The 25,555-nt window shown below is 39.5% G+C and overlaps 1 protein-coding gene across 1 annotated transcript in view; it reads right to left on the bottom strand.

Moving 5' to 3' along the window:
• Nucleotides 1-25,555, bottom strand: part of AFF1 (ALF transcription elongation factor 1) — a 182,140-nt gene that overhangs the window by 155,512 nt on the left and 1,073 nt on the right. Inside the window, exon 2 of the mRNA XM_058193874.1 lies at nt 9,574-9,633. Within this exon, the coding sequence (XP_058049857.1) occupies nt 9,574-9,605 (32 nt within the window). The 5' untranslated portion in view covers nt 9,606-9,633. The remainder of the gene's footprint in view (nt 1-9,573; nt 9,634-25,555) is intronic.

The raw sequence follows: 25,555 nt of genomic DNA, 5'->3' as shown, positions 1-25,555 counted from the left end.
AAAAAGTTTTTATAAAAAAAAAAGAATCATAAGGTACAACACTTAATGATAGTCATAGAGTACAAATAAGCAATCAGGAAACAATATCAATAGAATAGAATAGAATAGAATAGGGAATAGGGAATAGAGTTAGGAATAGAATTAGAAATAGAATAGAAATAGAAATAGAATAGAATTAGAATGGAATAGAATTAGAAATGGAATAGCATTAGAATGGAATGGAATAGAATAGAATAGAATTTTTTATTGGCCAAGTGTGATTGGACACACAAGGAATTTGTCTTGGTGCATATGCTCTCAGTGTACTAATAGCACTACATAGCACTATATTAATAGCACTACACACAATTCCACTAATACTAGTCTCACTAAAACCAGAACTGATTTACTAGTGTGTGTAATTTAAATAAAATATCAAGCTGTGACCTTGACAATAGGAACAACCCTCACACACCGAGGGAGAAACAAGAACTGCTAACTCTTTAATCTGGAAAGAGATAAAGATAAAAGAAAAGATACCTTCATCAAGAATCATAGGTACAACTCTTAATGATAGTCATAGAGTACAAATAAGCAATCAGGAAAATATATCAATAGAATAGAATAGAATAGGGAATAGAATTAGGAATAGAAATAGAATAGAATTAGAAATAGAATAGAATTGGAATGATAGAATAGAATAGAATAGAATAGAATAGAATAGAATAGAATAGAACAGAACAGAACAGAACAGAACAGAATAGAATAGAATAGAATAGAATAGAATAGAATAGAATAGAATTTTTTATTGCCAAGTGTGATTGGACACACAAGGAATTTGTCTTGGTGCATATGCTCTCAGTGTAATAAAAGAAAAGATACCTTCAGCAAGGTACAACACTTACAACACATAATGATAGACATGGCCTACAAATAAGCAATCAGGAAACAATGTCAATATAAATCGTAATGATACAAGCAACAAAGTTACAGCCATAAGTGGAAGGAGATAGGTGATGGGAACAATGAGAAGATAGCAAACGAAGATAGAGAACGATAGCAAAGCAAAGGCACAGATATAGAATAATAGGTAGTACTTGGCTCAACAGGGATCTTGTGAGTCCTACTGGACCATCACTTAAATGTGAGCTAGCAGTGTGGCAGCAGCCAAAAAAAGCCAATGCAATCCTCACTTGCACTAACAGAGGGATAGAATCAAGATCACTTGAAGCGTTGATACCACTTTATAATGTTTTGGTAAGACCACATTTGAAATAATATCCAGTTTTGGTTGCCACCGTATAAAAAGAGAGAATACAGAGAACAGCAACAAAGATCAGGGGAATGGAGGATAAAACATAAAAAGAAAGGTTGCAGGATTGGGTATGTCTAGTTTAATGAAAAGAAGGACAGAGGTGACACAACAGCAGTGGCTTGGTGGGCCTGGCAGGGGATGGATATTGCAAAATCTCCATTCCCACCCCACTCCTGGGGAAGGATATTGCAAAACACGGGCCTCTGTGGCTCAGACTGCTAAGACAGTCTGTTATTAACAGCAGCTACTTGCAATTACTGCAGGTTCAAGCCCCACCAGGCCCAAGGTTGACTCAGCCTTCCATCCTTTATAAGGTAGGTAAAATGAGGACCCAGATTGTTGGGGGCAATAAGTTGACTTTGTATATAATATACAAATGGATGAAGACTATTGCTTAACGTAGTGTAAGCCGCCCTGAGTCTTCGGAGAAGGGCGGGGTATAAATGCAAATAAAAAAAAATCTCCATTCCCACCCCAGTCTGGGGCCAGCCAGAGGTGGTATTTGCCAGTTCTCTGAACTACTCAAAATTTCCGCTACCAGTTCTCCAGAACCTGCTGGATTTCACCCCTGGATCGTACCCTAAGCCAACCACCTTTTCAGCTTCCAGGTTTTTAGCTTGCAACTGGTCCAGCAGTTAATTGAGGATTCAGTGCATCACAGAAAACGGGGTAAGCCCCTCGTGTGAACACTCCCGTTTTCCCTTCGTTGGCTTTCTGCCAACTGAAGTCAGTGCATGTTAAAGGAGCATGTCTACGGGGATTCTCAATCATCCAGGTCATGACTGGCCCAAAGGTGCTTTTTCAAAAGGCAACTGAACTTTGTTTTTTCCTTGAAGATGTTTCGCTTCTCGCTTCTCATCCAAGAAGTTTGTTCAAGGTGGGATAAAGGAGCATGTACAGAAAATACAAAAGTATTGGCAGAATGGTTGGGATTATATTGATCCCTGTTGTCTTGAAGGGAAATTATGAATCTCTCTAACTGTGACGTATATTGAGCCATGTATATCATGAATGGGGTGCCATTCCAGTGTGATCCCGCAGGTCCGTTAAATCTCCTTCCAAAATGGGTCTGTATTGATTTTCAATTGCAAACCAGTTAAGGGGTGGGGGGGGCAGAGCCACAGAAAAAACACAGCCTGTTTCTGTGATCTCAGGACACTCACAGGTAAGGTGGATGTGTCTATGCAGGTGCAAGGCAGCTTTAAGAAAGGTTTAGATAGCTGACCTCTGATCTAAAAATACTATAGAAAAACTGAGATTTGTGATATTTTGGGGAAACCAAGAGAATTATTTTAAATATGAAATTGAAACTGAAATGATATATAAAAGAAAATTAAATATGGGGACTAGACTTGATTTAAATTTAGATTTTAAAAAAGGAGGGATGGAACAAATTTTTTGAAAGATATGTGCAAATAATATAAATTTTTAAGAGGGGAAACGAAATATATTAGATGTAATAGAATGGGGGGTGAAATTTGAACTATGTTTAGTGATGTACCTGTCTGATATTCTGTTCAAAAATGATTTTTTATCTTGTTTTTTAAAAATAAATAAAAACCTTTTTACAAAAAAAAGAAAAAGAAAAAACACAACCCATTGACAACTTCCTTACTCAATTAATTTGTTCAACACTTTGATCTCAGTATGAGCAGAGCGTGATGGGTTGCTATGTTTCTTCTATTAAGAAGCGTCCTGTACGCTCACACAGAGAGGGACTTCTCAGGGTGCCGTCCGCCAAACAATGTCGGCTGGCAGCCCCCAGGGGAAGATCCTTCTCTGTGGGGGCTCCTACTCTCTGGAATGAACTTCCCCCGGGTTTACGCCAAATATCTGACCTTCGGACCTTTCGCCGCGAACTGAAAACATATTTGTTTGTTCGCGCGGGGCTTTCTTAAATTGTCTAGATTTTAAATTTAAATGTTATTTAAGTTTTTTAATTGGGGTTTTTTAGATTTTTTATATATTTTAATCTATCGACCAAACTGTATAATAAGTTTTTTAATTTGTTTTTAATTGTACATTGTTTATTTTTATCTTGGTTGTACACCGCCCTGAGTCCTTCGGGAGAAGGGCGGTCTAGAAATCTAAATAAATAAAAAACTGTTAGGGGATAGAATAATTATTGGTTTCAAGTAAAATCTTTTGGACAAAGTAAAAATAATGCCTTGGTCTGGCACCAAGCATTTTTTTAAAATCATAACATAGAACAAACGGTATTTTAAAACCACTGATAGGTAGTCCTCGACGTAGGACTACAACGGAGCCCAAATTGTGTGTTGTTAAGCAAGACAGTTGTTAAATGAGTTTTGCCCGATTTTATGATCTTTCTTGCCACAATTGTTAAAGGAATTACTTCAGTTAAGTTGGTAACACGGTTGTTAAACGAATCTGGCCTCCACATTGACATTGCTGGTCAGAAGGTCACAAAAGGGGGTCACGTCACCCCCTGGACACTGCAACCGTCATAAATATACACGCCAGTTGCCAAGTGTCTGAATTTTGATCACATGAGCATGGGGATGCTGCAACAGTTGTAAATGTGGAAAATGATCAGTTGTAACAGTGGTGGTGTAACTTTGAATGGTCACTAAATGAATGGCTATAAATAGAAGACTACCTGTATTTAGCAGATATGCCACTCCTCTCACACTTTTAAATACTAAAATCATTACATGCGCTGTCTTAGGAAAAGTGTGTGTGGTTGACATTATAAAAATATCTACATCTAAAATTAACAGACTGACTACTTGAATATGTTCAACTAAATCTCTTTAGCTTGCTTGCATGCATAATTGCTTTAATTCCCTGCTTAGTTATGAAATTTCTAGAAAACCTGGAACTAATCCCTTTATTTCATCCAATCATGTGAAACAGGATTGTTGAGATTCTGAAAAAGGAGAATATTCTGTGTTATCTTGAGAATATTAGAGAAAAGACAAACCAATGCAACTCATTATTTTATCCTATGCAATCTCTTAAAAATGGCTAAATTACCACTGTATCAAAATAATACAATGTATTTATATATGCTTTATAGCACTATTAATGAAATTGAAACTTATTAAATTTGATTATACTAAATGAGAAAGAAATATTGTTTTTTCAATTAATAAATTTCTCTTTGTTAAATCGTTCACTTCTATACTGAATAAATATATTCTTCAAAGTAAAGCATGTATTATTTCCAGTGTAATATAGACAGGTGGTTTTAGATAATACATCCCCTTGTTTCAGTGGTGGGTTGCCCCCAGTTCGGACCGGTTCACAAGAACCGGTAGTAAAACTGGCAGGAGCCTCCATCCCACTGACCTGGACGTCATCATAGGTGAACTGCGCATGCGCGGAAGACCGCGCACAGGCGCAATGCAAACCAGTAAGTAAAGGTAAATAGAACCCACCCCTGCCTTGCTTATAATTATAGCTCAGACCATTGTTTCAATGCACTAAAAATTCTAAGCAAGTTTTAAGCCTTTTTTTTTTCCAATAAAAAGATTTTTTAAAAATGGACTTTAGCTGTGTAAAAATTATTTAGATTCCTATATCCATTTCTGGAACTAAAAGCTGGGTTTTTTAAGACTGATTTTTGTGTTGGAAAGGAAATTGAAGGATTTTTTAAATTTTGTATAATTTTGGTCCTCAGTTATTTTTTGCAACAAATATTGATTTCAAACAGGATTTTTTTAAAAAATAAATAAATATTTTTTGCATTAAGGTAAATTTTGAATATTGATTCTGCAGAGTCCAAAATATAGGATGCAGCAAAAATGCTTAACAGGAAAAAGACAGGCTGGGCCGCCTGTTGCACAAGTGGGTTTATATTTCAGAACAACCCTGATGGGGAAAACCTCAAATTGCATGTACATGCAGCAAGGATCAAATGAAGCCTTCTAGGTAGAGCTGTGTGCTTACCAGCATGTTTGCTTTTATCTCGGAAAAAAGGAGCTGTCAGGTTAGGAGAGCAAGTAACACAAGGACAAGTAGATAATCAAAAACCCGCAACAGAGTAAACAGTGCAAAACAAAGATAAAAACTAAGTCAGCCTCTCCTTCCTTCTCTCACTCTCTCTGACACGCACACCCATTTAAAGCCCAAGAAAAAGGACGAAGAAATGAAAGGAGTTCCAGTGCACTTTAAAAACTCCAAACTTCCAAAAGTCTCAGACGGGCAGGTCAAAATATAAAAGCCGAGCTATTTCTGCATCAGAAGCAACACACATACATACACACACACATCCCGATTTGAACGTTATTAGTACCACTTATGACCACACTTGGAATACTGCATCTAGTTTTGGTCACAATATAAAAAAAATAGGTTGCGACTCTGGAAAGAGTGCAGAGAAGAGCCACAAAAATGATTAGGGGAGTGAAGGCTAAAACATACAAAGAATGATTTCAGGAATTGGGTATGTCTAGTTTAATAAAAAGAAGGACTAGGGGTGATGCAGCAGTGTTCCAATAAACTAGACATATGAGCCACGGTGGCGCAGTGGTTAGAGTGCAGTACTGCAGGCTACATCTGCTGACTGCTGGCTGACTGCAATCTGGCAGTTCGAATCTCACCAGGCTCAAGGTTGACTCAACCTTCCATCCTTCCGAGGTGCGTAAAATGAGGACCCAGATTGTTTGGGGCAATAGGCTGACTCTGTAAACCGCTTAGAGAGGGCTGTAAAGCACTGTAAAGTTTAAGTGCTACTGCCATTGCTATTGAGGGGCTGCCACAAAGAAGAAGGGGTCAACTTATTTTCCAAAGCAGCAGAAGGCAAGACAAGAAGCAATGGATGAAAACTAATCAAGGAGAGAAGCAACCTAGAAGTAAGGAGAAATGTCCTAACAGTGAGAACAATTAACCACTGGAACCACTTGCATTCAGAAGTTGTGGTTGCGCCATAACTTTTAAGAAGAGACTCTGTGGACAGCCACTTGCCAGAAATGGTATAAGGTCTTCTGCTTGAGCAGAGAGTTGGACTAGAAGCCCTCCAAGGTCCCTTCCTATTCTGTTATTTATTCTGAACACAGGGCACTGCTTTTTGATTACTCTTCCCATCATCAACCTAAACCAGAAACCCTATTAATAACAACAGTTCTTTAGAAGGCCTTTGCAATTCACAGCCTTAACAGAAGCACACACAAATTGGACAAGCATCCAATAAAATACTGAGGCAAACTTCAGCCAAGACAAATGAAGACTCATTAATTAAGAGGATAGTCTTAGCCACCATTTGCATCCCAAAGAAGTTTCTCTACAGTGGAAGGTGAAAGAGTCAGCTGCCCATTGTGAATCTCAGTTCTTTAAACATGCAAACTAGGGTCCTCTCCTTTTATTTTGCAAATAAATGAACTCCTATTGAGGAAGGGCTCCCCACCGAGCAACATCCTGAAATCATCCACTTACCCAGCTAAAATTTCATAGCTTCAGAAACAGCACGTAAAATTTTTAGGGGAAAAAACTACAGTGCATCCTAGAACATCCATTATGGATATTCATTTTTCATTCAGGAGTCAAGAGTTATCCTACATACTTTCATCCATCACTTGTTAGAACTCTTTGAAAATTTGCTATCAAAGCAAATGTCCTGTAAATGGACAGTTTCACTGATAAAGATTATACTATGTATCATCAATAAATATTATATTGATATTGTTTCCTGATTGCTTATTTCTACCCTATGACTATCATTAAGTGTTGTACCTTATGATTCTTGATGAAGGTATCTTTTCTTTTATGTACACTGAGAGCATATGCACCAAGACAAATTCCTTGTGTGTCCAATCACACTTGGCCAATAAAAAATTCAATTCTGTTCTGTTCTGTTCTACTCTGTTCTATTCTATTCTATTCTATTCTATTCTGTTCTGTTCTGTTCTACTCTGTTCTATTCTATTCTATTCTATTCTATTCATATCGGTACTGTTTCGTGATTGCTTATTTATACTCTATGACTATCATTAAGTGTTGTACCTTATGATTCTTGATGAACGCATCTTTTCTTTTACGTACACTGAGAGCATATGCACCGAAGACAAACTCCTTGTGTGTCCAATCACACTCGGCCAATTAAAAAATCTATTCTATTCTATCTATCTATTACGGTGTACACTTTGTCCAAAGTCAGCCATAAGGCCAGTTTGAGATCAATAACTATCACACCAGGAGTTGTGATGGGAACACTGAATACCTTTCTAAAATATGTGGTGCTTAAAGGCAGGATATAATCCAACTTTTACAAAAAAAAACTAGTCTAAAATATAATCTAAAACCTAAAGTTAATCTGCTCTTTATCCTATCTGCTCTACATTTTGGTACAACTATTTCAAATCTTTCTGAAATCCAGAAGTCTTGCAGCATCTTCATACCACAGAGGATTTTTGAGAATCATATTCTATTTCTACCAATGCTTCCATGACAAAAAGTGTGTAAATGTTCTAGGACTCTAGGCTACATTTACTCCAAGAGACCCAAGGTCTCCTCCTTGGGCACAGTATTTATGGTACCAGTGCGGTATATGGATAATCAACTTATGACCACAACTGAACCCAAAGTTTCTATTGCTAAGTGAGTTCTGTCACATTTTACGACCTTTCATGCTAGACTTGTTAAGGGCATTACTGCAGTTGGTAGTGGTTAGTAACAAGTTGTTAAGGGAGTCTTGCTTCATCAATGATTTTGCTTGTCAGAAGGTTGCAAAGGGGATCACATGACCCTGGTTCACTGCAAAGGTCATAGGTAAAGGTAGAAGTTCCCCTCGGACATATGTGCTAGTCATTCCTGACCCTACGGGGCGGTGCTCATCTCCATTTCAAAGCCGAAGAGCCAGCGCTGTCCGAAAAGGTCTCCATGGTCATGTGGCCGGTATGACTGAACACCAAAGGCGCACGGAACACTGTTACCTTCCCACCAAAGGTGGTCCCTATTTTTCTACTTGCATTTTTTACTTGCTTTCGAACTGCTAGGTTGGCAGAAGCTGGGACAAGTAACGGGAGCTCACCCCATTACGCGGCACTAGGGATTCGAACTGCTGAACTGCCGACTTTTCGATCGACAAGCTCAGCGTCTTAGCTACTGAGCCACCGCGTCCCACTGCAATGGTCATAAATACATGCCAATTGCCAATTTTGATCACATGAGAACGGGGATGCTGCGACAGCCACAAGTGTGAAAAAAGATCATAAGTCACTTTTTCCAGTGCTGTTCTAACGTCAAATCGTCACTAAACGAATGGTTGTAAATAGAAGACCACCTATACTCACTTTCTTTCTACCTTTTAGTCACATTTCCAAAAGAATTGCTTCAAGAAAGGCCAATGTTATGCAGAGGTAGCTGTGACAGCCGGTTAGGAGGGAGTTTAGTGGTCCAGAATAGCTGAGCACAGAATTTTAGCAAGAAGCTACCAGCAGGAATCTCAACGTTTTTGTAAACTGGTCTTCCTCATCTCCACTGCTGTAGAAGTAGCGTCTTCTTGATCTGTGGCGCTTCATCGCCGTGCTACCGTCATTCTGGAAAGCTTAATAGTTTCGTTTTCCTTGTTCTACAAGCGGCACAACATCCTTTAGCAAGAAACTGAAATGTAACATATGCAGAAGCTTATGTGTTCCTGACAATGAGAGAGGAAGCTGCAAAGAGTGTTAAAATAACTTTATTTATATGCCAGTTGAATCAGGACAACAATCCACAGGCAGAAAACCATTTGTTCTTCAGATTCCCTGCAACTGTCAGATTTGTCTCCGTGTGATATCGGATGCAGGTTACGAAAGCTGCATGTCCAGGCAGAAGAGCACTCCAGAGAATATGGCTTTTTACTTATTAAAGTTTTAAAATTTGAATATGTACCCTTGTGATGTAGGAACATTGATGCTGCACAGCCCAAATTAGCCCTCTCAAGAACCTTTTTAGTCAAAAGGCAGGATACAATTTTTATCTAGCATAAAATAATTATCGATCAATTCAAAATAGTGCAAACTATACCTATATTTGGCAGAATTTCCTCAATCTCAGCAAGTTTAAGATAAAGCAGACTTCGACTCCTGGAATTCCCCAGCTCTGAATCCCTTCCCCATCCCTCCCAGCCCGCCCCGCCAAAGCTGCTTGGGGAATCCATGGAGTTGAAGTCCATACTTAAAGTCGCTGAGATTGGGCAACTGATATACAGGAAGTCATAAAAGTTCTTTCAAAACACTGAAGTCAACCACCACATCCAAGATGGGAGTAATTTTACCTGTTAGCTCATTTCCGAAAATAGCCGCTGATTTAATAAAAAATAAAGATTAAAATCTTACCTGTTTTTGTTGCTTGTGTTTGTGGAAGTCATCGCGAGAATTCTGTGCAAATCAGATCATCTTGGAAAGAAAAAATAAATATCAGCTGCCAACTGATGATGTTTTTCTGAAGAAGACCATGCTATCTCTCTCTCTCTCTCTCCCTCCCCCCCCCCCCATTATTTCTTTTTCATATTTCATACAAGATTTTTGAGGAAAGCTTTAAGGAGGCATTTAACAATCTGAAAAGCTGTGTCCTTCACAATGACAATGAAATTTAATTTAGACCAAATAGCTTAATACTCCCAGGTAGTGCAAGACGAAACACTCAACTCGCTATGGATCATAAAGCCGATCTGGACCAATATTTACTCAACACAAAAAGAACATGTTTTCTTCCAAATAAATACTTGCAGAGAGGGGTTCTCTAGAAATATAAAAACAGGGAACAACTTGCTGAAAAGCCTGGCTGATTTTGAAGATTACTTTTGGCTCTGTGGTTGAAGAAATTGCTTATGTAATGTGTTTTAACGGTAAGAACTCTAAATACTTTTCCTGGTTCTACTGCTTCTTCTTTTTGCTTTCCATAGGTTCATTTTGCCCTCTTTTTAATCTTGCCCTTCCCTTTGGATCCCATCTCCAGGGATTATTTTTTTTTCCTTTTGTTTTTGCTGGAAGTGAAGAGCAGAATTTATGTAAGTTGCACTTGTCACCACCCTGCGTAAGAGTTTACATTTCCATGAGGGAGAAAACAATGTAGGAGATGATCTGTTATTTGTTTCAATGGGGAAACATCATTTTATGTGCAATTAATTCATTACGTATGCAGGTATGTATAATATAAGCCCTTGTCTGTTGTACAAATCTGGCCTATCACTAAGTAATAACAGAAAGATCCTGAAAGCCTCTTATTACTATATAATAGTACTAGCTGGATACCCGGTGCTTCGCTATGAACTATGTGACGGGGCTTGATAAATTGATAATTACAGCTTGAAATTTAATGAGTAGTTACGATAGGCATCTCCTCTCTTCTCTCCCTCAGCCTTGCTCCACAGAAGCCTCCCCTATCCTATCCCCTTCTCTTCCTCTTCCTCAGCCTTACTCCACAGAAGCCTCCCCTGTGAAACAATATTTGCTGTGTGAGCAAGGAGGAGACAGGAAGGAGCCTGGCCTTGGCTTAGCTCAAGTGTTCTGTATTAAAGCTGCTTCCTGCTGTGAAAGTAAAACTGAAACTGAAACTCCTCTCCTCTGCTTGTGTTTTGCAATTGGAACAGATTTCTTTTCAGGTGGGGAGGGAGAATAGAACATCACAGTATCACAGCATGTTAATAATAATAATATAGGAAATACTAATGCTCCGATGGTCATTTCGAAAAATCCTTTCTTAGTGAGCACCTAGAAGCGAAGAGGAACATATGTGGCAAATTTAAAGTTTGTAGGCTTTAGGGTTCTGGAGATTTCATGATTATGGCATGAGTGGTTTTCGCTTTTATATATATAGATTTGGATTTCTGAAACCCAGAAGAGTGGACAATAGTAAGGTCATGTTGTTCTTAAGCACTGTCAGAAGATATTTTATCTTAGATATTTTATCTTAGATATTTTGAGGTTATATTCTCATACCTGTAGTCATCCAAATTGTTGAGAATGCAATTTAGATACAAATGTTTAAAGCCCAAATATAATAGACTTACCTTTTTTTGGAATGTGGCTTAATATACATTAATAGATATGACAAAAAATATAACACATGCACATATTTAGTGGCATGACTGTTCCCAGTTGGAAATTCTAACAGTTGTTGTATTTGGGTGTGTTTGTATGTTGTTTCAGTGCAGTTGGGTAAACCTAAGCTGTGAAAGCTGGACATTGCATAAGGTACAAAACCCTAGTAAAACCACACCTGGAATAGTGCAATCAATTTTGTCACCATACTACAAAAAAGATGTTGAGACTTTGGAAAAAGTTCAGAGAAGAGCGACTAAGATAACATAACATAACATAACATCAGAGTTGGAAGGGACCTTGGAGGCCTTCTAGTCCAACCCCCTGCCCAGGCAGGAAACCCTATACCATCTCAGTCAGATGGTTATCCAACATTTTCTTAAAAATTTCCAGTGTTGGAGCATTCACAACTTCTGAAGGCAAGTCGTTCCACTTATTAATTGTTCTAACTGTCAGGAAATTTCTCCTTAGTTCTAAGTTGCTTCTTTCTTTGACCAGTTTCCACCCATTGCTTCTTGTTCTACCCTCAGGTGCTTTGGTGAACAGCCTGACTCCCTCTTCTTTGTGGCAGCCCCTAAGATATTGAAAAGTCCTGGAGACTAAACCATATGAAGAACGGCTGCAGGTTTTGGGTCTGGTAGTTTAAAGAAAAGAAGAATTAGGGGTAACATGATAGGAGTATTCCAGTATTTGAGGGGGTGCCACAAAGAAGAGGGGGGTCAAATTATTCTCCAAAGCTCCAGAGGGCAAGACAAGAAATAATGGTTGGAAATTAATCAAATCGAGAAGCAACCTGGAATTAAGGAGAAACTTCCTGACAGTGAGGACAATTAACCAATGGAACAGATTGCGTTCAGAAATCTTGGGCGCTCCATCTCTGGAGGTTTTTAAGAAGAGACTGAACAGTCACTTGACTGAGATGGTACAGGTTCTCCTGCTTCAGCAGGGGGCTGGACTAGAAGACCTCCAAGGTCCCTTCCAGCTCTAGTCTATTCTAGTATTCTACATACATACACATACGTACACATGGGTAAAACTGTACACAGAACACTGTGGACAGACCAGAAAATGAATACATGGGTTATAGAAAAATAAATAAATCCACATACAGGAAATCCTTGACTTATGACCACAATGGATTAAGTTACAGCGGTGATGAGTGGACTGGCAGAAGATCTGAATCAACATCAACTTGATAACACATCATCAATTCCTAAATATGGGGGTAGGGGGATTGGCTTAAATTCAGAACTGTCTTCCTTTCAGTTAAATGCCTACTTAAGATATATATGCCAATCTATTTACAGGCTGGTTAAAAATATCAGAAGAAAATGGAACACAGAGGAAGAATTCAAGTAAATATTAGCAAAACAAACAGCAGGAACACCAGACATGCTGTTTCTTTCCCAGCAGCACAAATGGACTCCCCACCCCTCACATCCTCCAGTATGCCTGCCATTTACTATCTCACAGTCATCTTCAGCATTTTAAGAATGCCAAAATGCCAGAGGCTTCTTCCACAGCACAGCATAGCAAGGTAGTTCTTTTTCAAGTGGTTTTCTGAAACCCAGCATTATTTTCCCCAATAGCCTTCAAGTCTAGAATGTTTACTGTTACTCAAAATACTTACAAAGTAGATATACAAAGTTAAATCCTTGGAAAACCCCTATAAACCAGTGGTGACATCCAATTTTATTTTACTAGCGGTTCTACGGGCGTGGCTTGGGGGGGGCATGGTGTGGCTCGGTGGGCGTGGCAGGGGAAGGATACTGCAAAATCCCCATTCCTTCCCCACTCTTGGGAGAAGGATATTGCAAAATCTCCATTCTCACCCCACTTTGGAGCCAGCCAGAGGTAGTATTTGCTGGTTCTCCAAACTACTCAAAATTTCCACTACCGGTTCTCCAGAACCTGTCAGAACCTGCTGGATTTCACCCCTGCTATAAATGCCTTCCTTCCTCCCTCCCTTCCTTCCTTCCTTCCTTCCTTCCTTCCTTCCTTCCTTCCTTCCTTCCTTCCTTCCCTCCCTTCCCTTCCCTCTTTTCCTCTCTTCTTTTCTTCCTTTCTCCATTCTTTCCACACAGCATGTAAAAGGTTCTGTAGGAAAACCGAGAGCAGCTATAATTTCTGAGAATTCAATTAAAAACCTAATGTAGCCAGGAAGAAGTAAGATCCTGTATTTTATGGTGTATCAGAGCTGGCCTATATATTCTAGCTAACCAATGGAGACTAAAGGAATATCTGCCAGAGAAGAGGATTTCCTAATTGAGGAAACATTTGTTTCAAGAATTTTTAAGATAGTAACAGACAGTGGATGATGTGTACCAGGTGAAAATGTTTTGGGTTTTTTTAAAACCAGTTTTCCAAGTCCAAAAATTAGAAAAACACAAACTGGTGAATTCAAAAATGGTTAGTGTTAGTATAAGGCAAGGAAATTTTGGATAAAAATTCATATGCGGTTAGAAAAAATGACAACATACAGAGTTTAAGCCAGAATTACTTTTATTAGTCATTATATCAAATGGCTATGATAAAGGGACAATATACCTAAATATTACACATCTTGACCGCAGCAAGAATTGTGTATGCGCAGCAGTGAAAGAGCGAAAACAGCCCTTCAGAGGAGGAGACAATAAGGAAGATATTAGTCTGTGCAGAAATGGACAGACTTAACGCTAAAAATAAAAGATAAAGGAGATACAGAATACTCTGCTACATGAAATAAAAATTCTATCAATGGTTAGAAGCACGAGGTAGAAGTTGGAATGCAAAAGAATCAGGTTAGGTGGACATGGAAAGAGATACTATGTATGTATTAGAATATAGGTATTAGAATGATAGGGGGACACGGTGGCTCAGTGGCTAAGACGCTGAGCTTGTCGATCGAAAGGTCGGCAGTTCAGTGGTTCGAATCCCTAGTGCTGCATAACGGGGTGAGCTCCCGTTGCTTGTCTCAGCTTCTGCCAACCTAGCAGTTCAAAAGCACGTAAAAAATGCAAGTAGAAAAATAGGGACCACCTTTAGTAGGAAGGTAACAGCGCTCCGTGCACCTTTGGCATTTAGTCATGCCGGCCACATGACCACGGAGATGTCTTTGGACAGTGCTGGCTCTTCGGCTTTGAAACGGAGATGAGCACCACCCCCTAGAGTCGGGAACAACTAGCACATATGTGCAAGGGAAACCTTTACCTTTATTAGAATGATAGGTAAGTTGACATTTTAGAATATGATGGTCAGAAATAACTGTACAACACTAGCACTGTTTAAAATAGTATACATGTTATTTTGTTTTTACCTTTGTTTCATGGCAAGTGGAATGCCAGGACAATTACACTGTATTCAGTAAATGTAAACAATAAAAATATATATATTTTTTAAAAAATGGTTAGTGTCGAATTGAACATACTCAATGCTGATTTTCTAGGAAAGGCAATGTGTAATATATGCAGCAGTTTTTTTATTAAGAAAGAATGCAGCTATTTTGGATATGGAGCAATGTTCACTTTAACCACAGAGGTGTGAAAGATTTCACTTTCTGTCTGGGCAAGGCTGCCAACCAGTTATCTCTGTCCTTATCTCTTGATGGTTGCAAATCAATGGAGGTTTCACAGGATGCTGCTAACATGTACCAGCTAGCAAGTGATGGTTTTACCCAGGGGTGAAATCTAAAAATTTCCCCTACCGGTTCTGTGGGTGTGGCTTAATTGGTGGGCGTGGCTTGGTGGTCAGATGGCTGGGTGGGCATGGCCAATAACAATAAATAATAAAAATAATAAACAAAGTATAAAAAACAATAAGAGGTACCAAAAACCAACTTTCACACTTTACACACACACAACACAACACAACACAACTGACTCACACACAATGTAAAAGCAGTTGCACTTCACACAGCCACAAAAAGCTCAAAAACCAACTTTCACACTTTACACACACACAACACAACTGACACACACACACACACAAACAAAATACTACATACAGCTTTCTGAGATTTTGTGTGTTTGTGTAGTTAGAGTGAAACACTACAGAAACACACCAAATCTCACAAAGCTGCACAAATATTTTATTTTATTTTATTTTATTTTATTTTATTTTATTTTATTTTATTTTATTTATTTTATTTTATTATTTTATTTTATTTTATTGTGGACTTCAATTCCCAGAGTTCCTCAGCCAGAAGAGCCAGACAGCATTAATCACTCAGTGATGAAATAGATTAGCTAAGTTTAGATTAGTTTTGTCTAGTGCTGAAAGCGAAACTGGGGCTTTCCGGCTGGGAAAAAAGCCATGAGGTCATCAGTAATCAGGTAAGTGCCTTAGAATCTCTTAAAAGGAGGTTTTCTACATGTTTTCTACAGAAAACATGTTTTTTAAGGTTCTGCTGATGAGGAACTCAGGTGAGATCCCCAGAGTAGCCTTTAATATTTTTTTTAAGTTTAAAGGCTCTGCCGATCTCAGCTGAGGGGCGGGATCCTCAAAGGCTTTTTTTTACTTTTCAAGGCATGTTTCAGCTGAAGAAAAACTGCTTTAAAAAGTAAAAAAAAAACCTCTGCTGATGGTGGGGCTCAGCAGAGGCAGGGGGCGTGGCCAGGGATTTTTGCTACCAGTCCTCCAAATCAGCAGCTGCCATCGCTACCGGATCATGCGAGCCGGTCCGAACCGGGAGCATTTCACCCCTGATTTTACCAAATCACTCACAGTTTGTCAGGCTCAGAAAATTGTGCTGAGTAAAACCAAGCCCAGCAGGATTGGTGTGCTGTGATGGGGGAGTCTGGGTGCTCCAGTTTTTGGAACAAGAAAAGCAGGAAAAACAAAACCCGAGAAAATGCGACTGTAGGAATGTTTCTCCAACCATAAAGATCCATGAAAAATCCTATTCCATATTTTCTTCCCACCGCTTGTGTTTGAAAGGAAAACATTTCAACTTACACAGTTTTCACTTGAAATGCAGCCTAAAGCAAATTCTGAACAGAAGCCACAATGCTGGCTATTTTAAGGTGGGCTATGCTGAAAACATGCAATTTAAGTAAGGCCACTGTTTTGGGGACAGTGTCAGTTGAGATAGACCTTCAAAAGTTCCAAATCAACTATAACTATAGTCAAGAAAAGCTATAACAACCATGCACAATCAATATTTGCTTTATTAAAACAATTTGTGTTAATGTATTAAATATTGTTCTGGCTTGTCTCCATCCATTTATTTTAGCCTTAATGTGATGCCTTCAGATTGGTTACTCAAACAAAATTCAGTGTGATTTTGGCCAGGAAAAACAACAACTTCTTGTCAGTTTATTTTGTAAATTTATGTTTTGGGTTAAGCATTTTGAGTAATGATGCCAAACAATGATATTGTTGTTGTTGTTGTTGTTAGTTGCGAAGTCATGTCTGACCCATTGTGACCCCATGGACAACGCTCCTCCAGGCCTTCCTGCCCTTTACCATCCTCTGGAGACCATTTAAGTTCACACCTACTGCTTCAGTGACTCCATCCAGCCATCTTGTTTTCTGTCGTCCCCTTGTTCTTTTGCCTTCAATCTTTCCCAGCATTAGGCTCTTTTCCAGTGAGTTCTTCCTTCTCATTAGTGGCCAAAGTATTTGAGTTTCATCTTCAGGATCTGGCCTTCTAAAGAGCAGTCAGGATTGATCTCCTCTAGGACTGACCGGTTTGTTCACTTTGCAGTCCAAGGGATCGCTTCTCCAGCACCAAAGTTCAAAGGCCTCAATTCTTTGATGTTCAACCTTCCTTACGGTCCAACTTTCATAGCCATACATTGCAGCTGAGAAAACCATAACCTTGACTAATACGCACTTTTGTTGGCAGGGTGATGTCTCTGCTTTTTAGTAAGATATCTAGATTTGCCATAGCTTTCCTCCCCAGGGAGCAAGCGTCTTTTAATTTCTTGGCTGCAGTCCCCATTTGCGGTGATCTTGGAGCCCAGGGTAGGAGATATATATATATATATCAGAAGTTTGCTCATCTTTATTAATTCAGATGAGCTGAATACATAATTATTGTAATAACTATCCTCTTTACTTCCAAAGTATTCATTAAACACAGATAGTATTTTAATGCTTTTAATTTATGTTTCACAATCTTTAGATCTGTAGTTATCATTAATTAATGTAATGAATTTAGACAATTGCCCAATTCACAGGAGTGATTTTGGGTGACTTATAATTTGAAGTAACATTAAACACAGGGTAACATAAACGAAGACCTTCAGACTATGAAAACTGCAGGCTAATGAAATAAAATATATAAACCAGTTGCCAAGAATCTGGATTTTGATCACATGATCATGGGGACACTGTAAAGGTTGTAACTGTGAAAAAACGGTCATAAGACACTTTTTTCAGTGCTGTTGTAACTTTGAACTGTTGTAAGTCAAGATTCTGTATTTGCTTATACCTAATGGACGGAATCTTGCCAAACTAAAGCTATAACTTTCCAGCCTATTAGGTATCTCCTAAGAGAGTCTAGATCAGAGGTGGGATTCACATACTGTAGCAACTGGTTCGCCCAGCACCAGAAATGTATGCATGCAGCATTACAAAACACAGCAATTCGCTCATGCGCACCACCCACGCATGTGTGCAAAGTCAAACAACACAGCAATTCGCTCACATGTGCCATCATTACATGCGTGCAGCGTCAAAAACACAGCGATATAGGATGGGATTGCGCTTGGGTGTGTGGGCGGTGCCACCTGCGGGTCATCACTACCGGTTCACCCGAACCGATCCGAACGGCTGAATACCACTTCCGGTCTAGACTAGTGTGGCTACCCTGAGCCTCTTCCCCACTGCTCCATCCACTTCGGGACTCTGCAGTCTTTTAATATGGGCCTCTTTCTGGAAAACCTCTGTGTTGGCAAAGGTCTCGCCCGCTGTTCCTGCAGGTGCACATTCCATTGGAACACTTGAGACCTAGGTAGGAGCCATCCACCCAAGGTGCTTCAAAACATTCAAAACCATTAGAGGAGGTAACATATTTTTACCGAAATATTTAGCGTTTAAATAGCTATTTATAAAATGATAGTTAAAGTAGAAGAAGCAGTAAATCAGATATTCAAGAATAGAGGAGACATGGATTAAGGAATAAAGACTGCCCCAATGGAGTATTTATATATATTCATGCAGTTGTGAAATCCAAATTTTTTTACTACCGGTTCTGTGGGCGTGGCTTGGTGGGCATGGCTTGGTGGGCGTGGCAGGGGAAGGAGACTGCAAAATCTCCATTCCCACCCACTCTGGGGCCAGCCAGACGTGGTATTTGCCAGTTCTCCAAACTACTCAAAATTTCCGCTTCTGGTTCTCCAAACTGCTCAAATTTCCGCTACGGGTTCTCCAGAACCTGTCAAAACCTGCTGGATTTCACCCCTGTATTGATGGAAGTTCAGAAACTCTAGGTCACATTTCTATATACAGGTAGTCCTCAACATACAATCACAATTGAGCCCAAAATGTCTGTTGCTAAGCGAGACAATTATTAAGTGAGTTTTGCCTCATTTTACGACCTCTCTTGACACAGTTGTTAAGTGAATCTGGCTTCCCCACTGACTTTGTTTGTTAGGAGCTCGCCAAAGGGGATCACAAGACCTCGGGACACTGCGACCATCATAAATCTGAGCTTAGTTGCCAAGTGTCTGAATTTTGATCACATGACCATGGGGATGCTGTAACAGTTGTAAGTGTGGAAAGCGGTCATAAGTCACTTTTCTAGTGCCGTTGTAACTTCTAATCTATTAATCGTTTCATAGTTCCCATCACCAATCTCTTTCCACTTATGACTGTATGACTATAACTTGTTGCTGGCAATCCTTATGATTTATATTGATATATTGACCATCAATTGTGTTGTAAATGTTGTACCTTGATGAACGTATCTTTTCTTTTCTTTTATGTATACTGAGAGCATATGCACCAAGACAAATTCCTTGTGTGTCCAATCACACTTGGCCAATAAAATTCTATTCTATTCTATTCTAAAGGTCACCAAACAAATGGTTGTAAGTCAAGGACTACTTGTATGTAAAACTACAGCATATATGGAGGGGAAACATAGTGACATGTCTTTTTAAAACGAAAAACCTATTTTAGCAAATTAATTTGGATGTGGCGTTCAAAATGCAATGTAGCCATTCGGTACTGTCTCCCCTTTTGACAGATGCTGTTTCCCGTTTGTTAATTCTGTTCTGCAAAAATCATGGGGTTTTGTGTATGCGGATGTTATTCTGAATTGAATGTCAACTGTTTGAAAACTAATAGAAATTCATATTACAGCACATGTTCAGTGTAGGTGCTTAAATTTCCATCTGTAGAAATTATTACATAATCATAGGTTAATCATTTAATTCAATAAAATAAATATATGGGTAAAACTACTTCTGTTTTCTGCAAAACCCTTGGGTTTTATTAGCTTTTCCTTTTTTTAATATGATCAAAAGGTAGCAATGGATTTCATTTTATTTGATAAAAAATGCACATCCACTCTTTTTTTTTTTTTACACTTTCTTTTATATTCTACTCCTTACAAGTGACAGTAAGACAAAGTACCCAGCACGGATTAGAATGATTTTTTTTAATGACATCGAGGAAAGGAGCTGTTCTTAAAAACAAGTTGTTTTTCAAAGCTTTAGCCAGGAATGTCAAATACAGCCGTTCAGCTGCCTATTACTTATTTTGTGAAATCTCAATCTTTTTCTCACTCCAAATTGACCTTGGATATATTTGCTCCAAGCCCAGTGATTAATGGATGGCTTAGGTTCCATGGAATCAACAGAGTGACGGAACACAGCTATTGCAAAATTCATAGCTATATATCTTTATTAAGATCAGCCAAAATACACAAAGGGGTGTGCCACTTTCTGAATCCTCCAAAACTCTTGATTAATCCCCATTTCAGTAACTCAGAAACTGCATAGCCTTCTAGGTGGTTATCAGTTGGTCCTAATAAAGCAGTGTCAAACTCTATTAAATTAAATTAAAAAAAATCATTCTAATCCGTGCTGGGTACTTTGTCTTACTGTCACTTGTAAGGAGTAGAATATAAAAGAAAGTGTAAAAAAAAAAAAGAGTGGATGTGCATTGAGGGCCCCATTAGGGTTGGGTTTGACCTGGGGGGGAGGGCAGGGGTGAAATGTAAAATTTGTTACTACCGGTTCTGTGGGTGTGGCTTGGTGGGGGGAGGGTGTAATGTGACTGGGTGGGCATGGCTAACTTTTTTTTTAAACTTTTAAAAGCATTTTTCTACAACCACTTTGGGCAAAGAGGTTGTAAAAAAATGCTTTTAAAAGCCTCTGATGATCAGGCAACTCAGCTGGGAGGAGCTTTTTAAAAGCTTTTAAAGGGTTCTGACGATCCCAGCTGAGTTGCCTGATCGCCAGAACCTTTTAAAAGCATTTTTTACCACCTCTTTGGCTGAAGAGGTTGTAGAAAAAGTGCTTTTAAAAGGTTCTGACGATCCCAGCTGAGCCGCGCAATCATTAGAGGCTTTTTTTTTTTACTTTTAAAAGTATTTTTTTCGGCCGAAGAAAAAATGCTTTTAAAAGAAAAAAAAAACAACTTCTGATGATCACATGGGTCAGCTGGGCATGTAGGGGGCAGGGATTTTTGCTACCAATTCTCCGAACCACCCGCCGCCATCGCTACCGGATCGGGCAATCAGGTCTGAACCGGGAGCATTTCACCCCGGGCAGGGGGAGTGTGGCCAGCTTGATATCACAGGTCGAGGCCTCCTGCAGCCCTCTGCCAGCAAAAATGGAGCTTGGGGAAGCCGTGCACAGCCTGCCCGTGTTCTGTTTTCGGCTGCGACGGCCTCGTGTAGCCCTCTGCCAGCAAAAACGGAGCTGGGAGGGCACACGCAGCCCTCCCGAGCTCTGTTTTTGCTGGCATTGGCACCGCAGGCTGGTCCTTTGCTGTTTCCAGGATAGCCCTGCAGGTGTTGTGTCTCGTCCGATCTCACCACAGCCGTGGCCTTATCTGCTTCCGAACATGGAGGAATGTCCTAGTATGCCTCCCGGCCCCAGCCCTGGCTCCATGCCCAGACAGGCTGAAGAGGAAGAAGTATCTCCAGCCCCCAGCTCTGGCTCCATGCCCAGGCAAACGGAGCAACTAGACCCCTCCCCCTCCTCCACAGCATGTGAGCCTGAGCGAGGTCAATTGCCAACAGCTGCAGACTGGAGTGACCCTCGCGTCAGAAGACTTGATAGACGGAGGCAACAGAAGGAAGGGAGGGGCAGGCCTGGATAAGTGCTGAGTCATGGAGCCACACCCCATGGCCTATATAAAGGACCTGATTTCTGGCATTCTCTGAGTCAGGCAAAGTCTAAACATATCTTGCTGAAGTCACTTTCTGGTCTCCTGCCTGCCCTGAGGACTTTGCTAGGACTTTGGCAGAGCTGCAGAGGCACGCCTGATTCGGATTTCCCTGACCCGGCCGTCAGCGGAGGAGTGGGACACGACAGCAGGCCAGATCTAAGCACCCTGCAGGTTGGATCTGGCCTGCAGGCCTAGAGTCTGACCCGTGTAATAAAAGAATTGCTAAAATTTCTGGTTTTGGTTTTCCACAAGCTTTGGCAGAAAACTTTTTAAGTACAGGTAGTCCTCGACTTACAACCACAATCAAGGGCAAAATTTCTGTGGTTACGCGAGACCTTTGTCCAGTGAGTTTTGCCCCCATTTTACAACTTTTCTTGCCACAGTTGTTAAGTGGGATCACTGCGGCTGATAAGTTAGTAACCTGGTTGTTTTAAGTGAATCTGGCTTCCCCATTTTCAGGAGGGTGCAAAAGGTGATTGCATGACCTTGGGACACAGCAACGGTTGTAAGTGTGAACCAGTTGCCAACCATCTGAATTTTGATCGCATGATCTTGGGGATGCTGCAAAGGTCGTAACTGTGAAAAATGGTCATTGTTTTCAGGGCCGTTGCAACTTTGGACGGTCACTAAGTAAACTTTTGCAAGTCAAGGACTATCTGCATAGCTCCAGAGGAACACAGTAAGAAATATGAACCAAGGAGAAGAGCTCAGTGCGAGACTGTTGAAGGAGAGACCTCCAGTGCTTCAATTTCACACAGTACGATTTTCCAGAGATGCCTTTTGCTCAGACAAAAAGGTTGCTCTAAACAAAACAATAAATGCAACAACAAACATCGCAATGAACCTGTCTCTATCTTACCACATCTCTAATTTAATCATCATTGAATTATTTACTTCTGCATTTCAAATTAATTTCAAGGCCGTCTGCAACCATATTATTACAGTCACACAATTTCACTTTCAGTGTATGTTGATGCAATTCTCTCAATATGTCAAAATCCAACCTTCTACCTAGAAGCAGCCTTGTCAATTTCTAAGATATATAGTCTTTAACTCCCACAATGGGAGTTGAAGTCCACACACCTTAAAGTTGCCAAATTTCAGAAACAGTACACTACAGCTCTACACTACAGGTAGTCCTCAACGTACGACCACAACGGAGCCCAAAGTTTGTGTTGCTAAGTGAGAAATTCGTTTTTCCCATTTTACGACTTTTCTTGCCGCATTTGTTAAGTGAATCACTGCCGCTGTTGGATTAGTAACACCGTTGTTAAGTGAATCTGGTTTCCCCATTGACTTTGCTGGTCAGAAGGTCGCAAAAGCGGATCACAGGACTCCCCCTGGACACTGCAACTGTCATAAATGTGAGTCAGTTGTCAAGCATCCAAACGTACATCACGTCACCATGCGGGGGATGCCCCAATGGTCATACATGTGAAAAAGGGTAATAAGTTATGTTTTCAGTTCTGTTGTAATTTCGAGCAGCCAGTAACTGAACTGTTGTAAGTCGAGGACTACCTATATCAGCAGTGTATAATTTGGAATCTGCTGGTCTCTGTGTGGTTGCCCATACAGAGCATGGTTGGGATGAATCCTCAGCAGCCCTTTAAACCCCCATAATTTATGGTATTTGGAAAGACAAATAATGGAAGTCACTGTATTAACTATTGCTAGTGTTTTCCATGCAATTTAAAATATTTTTGCTTTATTTCTGCTTTGGGTCCTTTTTTTTTTTTTAATGCACCAGGACAAATTCCCCCACCCATTTTAGGAAATGTAACCTCCAGGGTTGGTGTCAAATGAAATAAAGAGTTGAAATATGTCTGTACTTCATAATTGTAAAATACTGCCGTGTTTTCCCACTTCTTCCTCTGCACTCTATCTACACAGATTCAGCGGAGTGACTCTACTTTTTCAGAAATTATAAATATTAAGCAAAGCCGTTTAAGAAATATAATTCAGTCTAACGTCTTCCAAGGTTCTGAAGTCTATTTTGCATTGTGGCTGAAAGAAGTGCTTAACTGACTCAGCACCCTTGCTACACAACTGTGAACATTTACACAACCATCCATCAGCTTATTCCTCAGTGAATCCTACATGGCTACTGCACCAAGAAGAGGAACTCATTGCCACATTCCAATCTAAGCCCACTCAGAGCAACCACTTATGGCATAAAGCAATTTTTTCCTGGGAGAAAAGATCTGGCTTTCTTTTAATTTAGAATAGAATAGAATTCTTTTTTTTTTTTATTGAAAGAGTTTTAAAAAACAAAAACATTTTCTCCCCTTTTTCCCCCCCTCCCAAAAAAAACCCCTTCCCTCCTCCCCCCCCCGCTTCCCGGGTCAATCACAAGGTATTGTTATACATAAACCAAACATAGAATAAAATTTTCCCTTCCAATCCAAATAACCACATCCAAAGCTTTTCATCTCCCAACCCCCTCCCCATTACATAAAATAACTTTCTAATTATTCAAAGGCAATCTGATATTTCTTAATCTGATATCTGTTTTGTAGATAATCAATCCATTTTTCCCATTCAATTAAATATCTTTCCTGCGTATTGTCTTTTAAAAAAGCTGAGATTTTAGCCATCTCAGCCAAATTAGTAACTTTCAGTATCCATTCTTCTATTGTAGGTATCTCTTCTTTCTTCCAGTATTGTCCAATCAACAGTCTTGCTGCTGTTATTAAATTCAGAATCAATTTAGTCTCAATCCCTGTACAATCCATTATAATTCCCAAAAGGAAAAATTGTGGCAGGAACTTTATCTTCTTCTTCAGTACATTTTGAATAATCCACCAAATTCTTATCCAAAAGACCTTAATTTTCTTGCAAGTCCACCAAATATGAAAATATGTAGCGTCATCACAATCACACCTCCAACATTAGAATAGAATTCTTTATTGGCCAAGTGTGATTGGACACACTAAGAATTTGTCTTTGGTGCCTATGCTCTCAGTGTACATAAAAAGAAATGATGCATTCATTAAGAATCATAAGGTACAACACTTAATGATAGTCATATGGTACAAATAAGCAATCAAATCATACTAGGAAACAATCAATATAAATCATAAGGATACAAGCAACAAGTTACAGTCATACAGTTATAAGTGGGAGAAGATGGGTGACAGGAACGATGAGAAGACTAATAGTAATAGTAGTGCAGATTTAGTAAATAGTTTGACAGTGTTGAGGGAATGATTTGTTTAGCAGAGTGATGGCCTTTGGGGGAAAAAACTGTTCTTGTGTCTAGTTGTTCTGGTGTGCAGTGCTCTATAGCGTCGTTTTGAGGGTAGGAGTTGAAGCAGTTTATGTCCTGGATGTGAGGGATCTGTAAATATTTTCACAGCCCTCTTTTTGACTCTTGTAATATATAGGTCCTCAACGGAAGGCAGGTTGGTAACCATTGCTTTTTCTGCAGTTCTAATTATCTAATTCTTTAATACATTATATTATTAATTTAAAGAAGTTTAAGCATGTGGATGGCTTTTTTTTCTGAGCTGAATAAACCGAAGAAGCTTCTTGGATGAGAGAAGTGAAACATTTTCAAAGTGGGGAAAAAAAACCAAGGAAGTCCTGTTGATTTTTGGAAAAGCACTTTTGGGACAACCATGACTTGGATGACTGAGAATCTTCATAGACATTTACCCAAAAAATAAATAAATAAATAAAAATCGAATTTGTAGCACATATAATTGTGCATAGAACCTAAGAATGCAAAAACACTAGTGGCTGGCAAATCGGAAAAAACATGACTTTTAAAAAAAACAATCCAAAAGTAAGCTTTTTAAAAAAAATAAATAATAAAGTTTAAGAATGTAGAAACACTTTGAACAATAACTTGTCAACAAATCCCCGCTCCTCTTTGCCGTTCAAGCTGGATGCAGGCGAGCAAACACGAACCCACGTCACACACTCCCTGCATGCATAACAATGCAAAACTCAG

The sequence above is a fragment of the Ahaetulla prasina genome, chromosome 8, assembly GCF_028640845.1.
Source record: "Ahaetulla prasina isolate Xishuangbanna chromosome 8, ASM2864084v1, whole genome shotgun sequence".
In the NCBI taxonomy this organism is placed as follows: Eukaryota; Metazoa; Chordata; class Lepidosauria; order Squamata; family Colubridae; genus Ahaetulla; species Ahaetulla prasina.
Note: the sequence above shows the minus strand (reverse complement) of the source record. Positions and strands in the feature narration are given on the sequence as shown.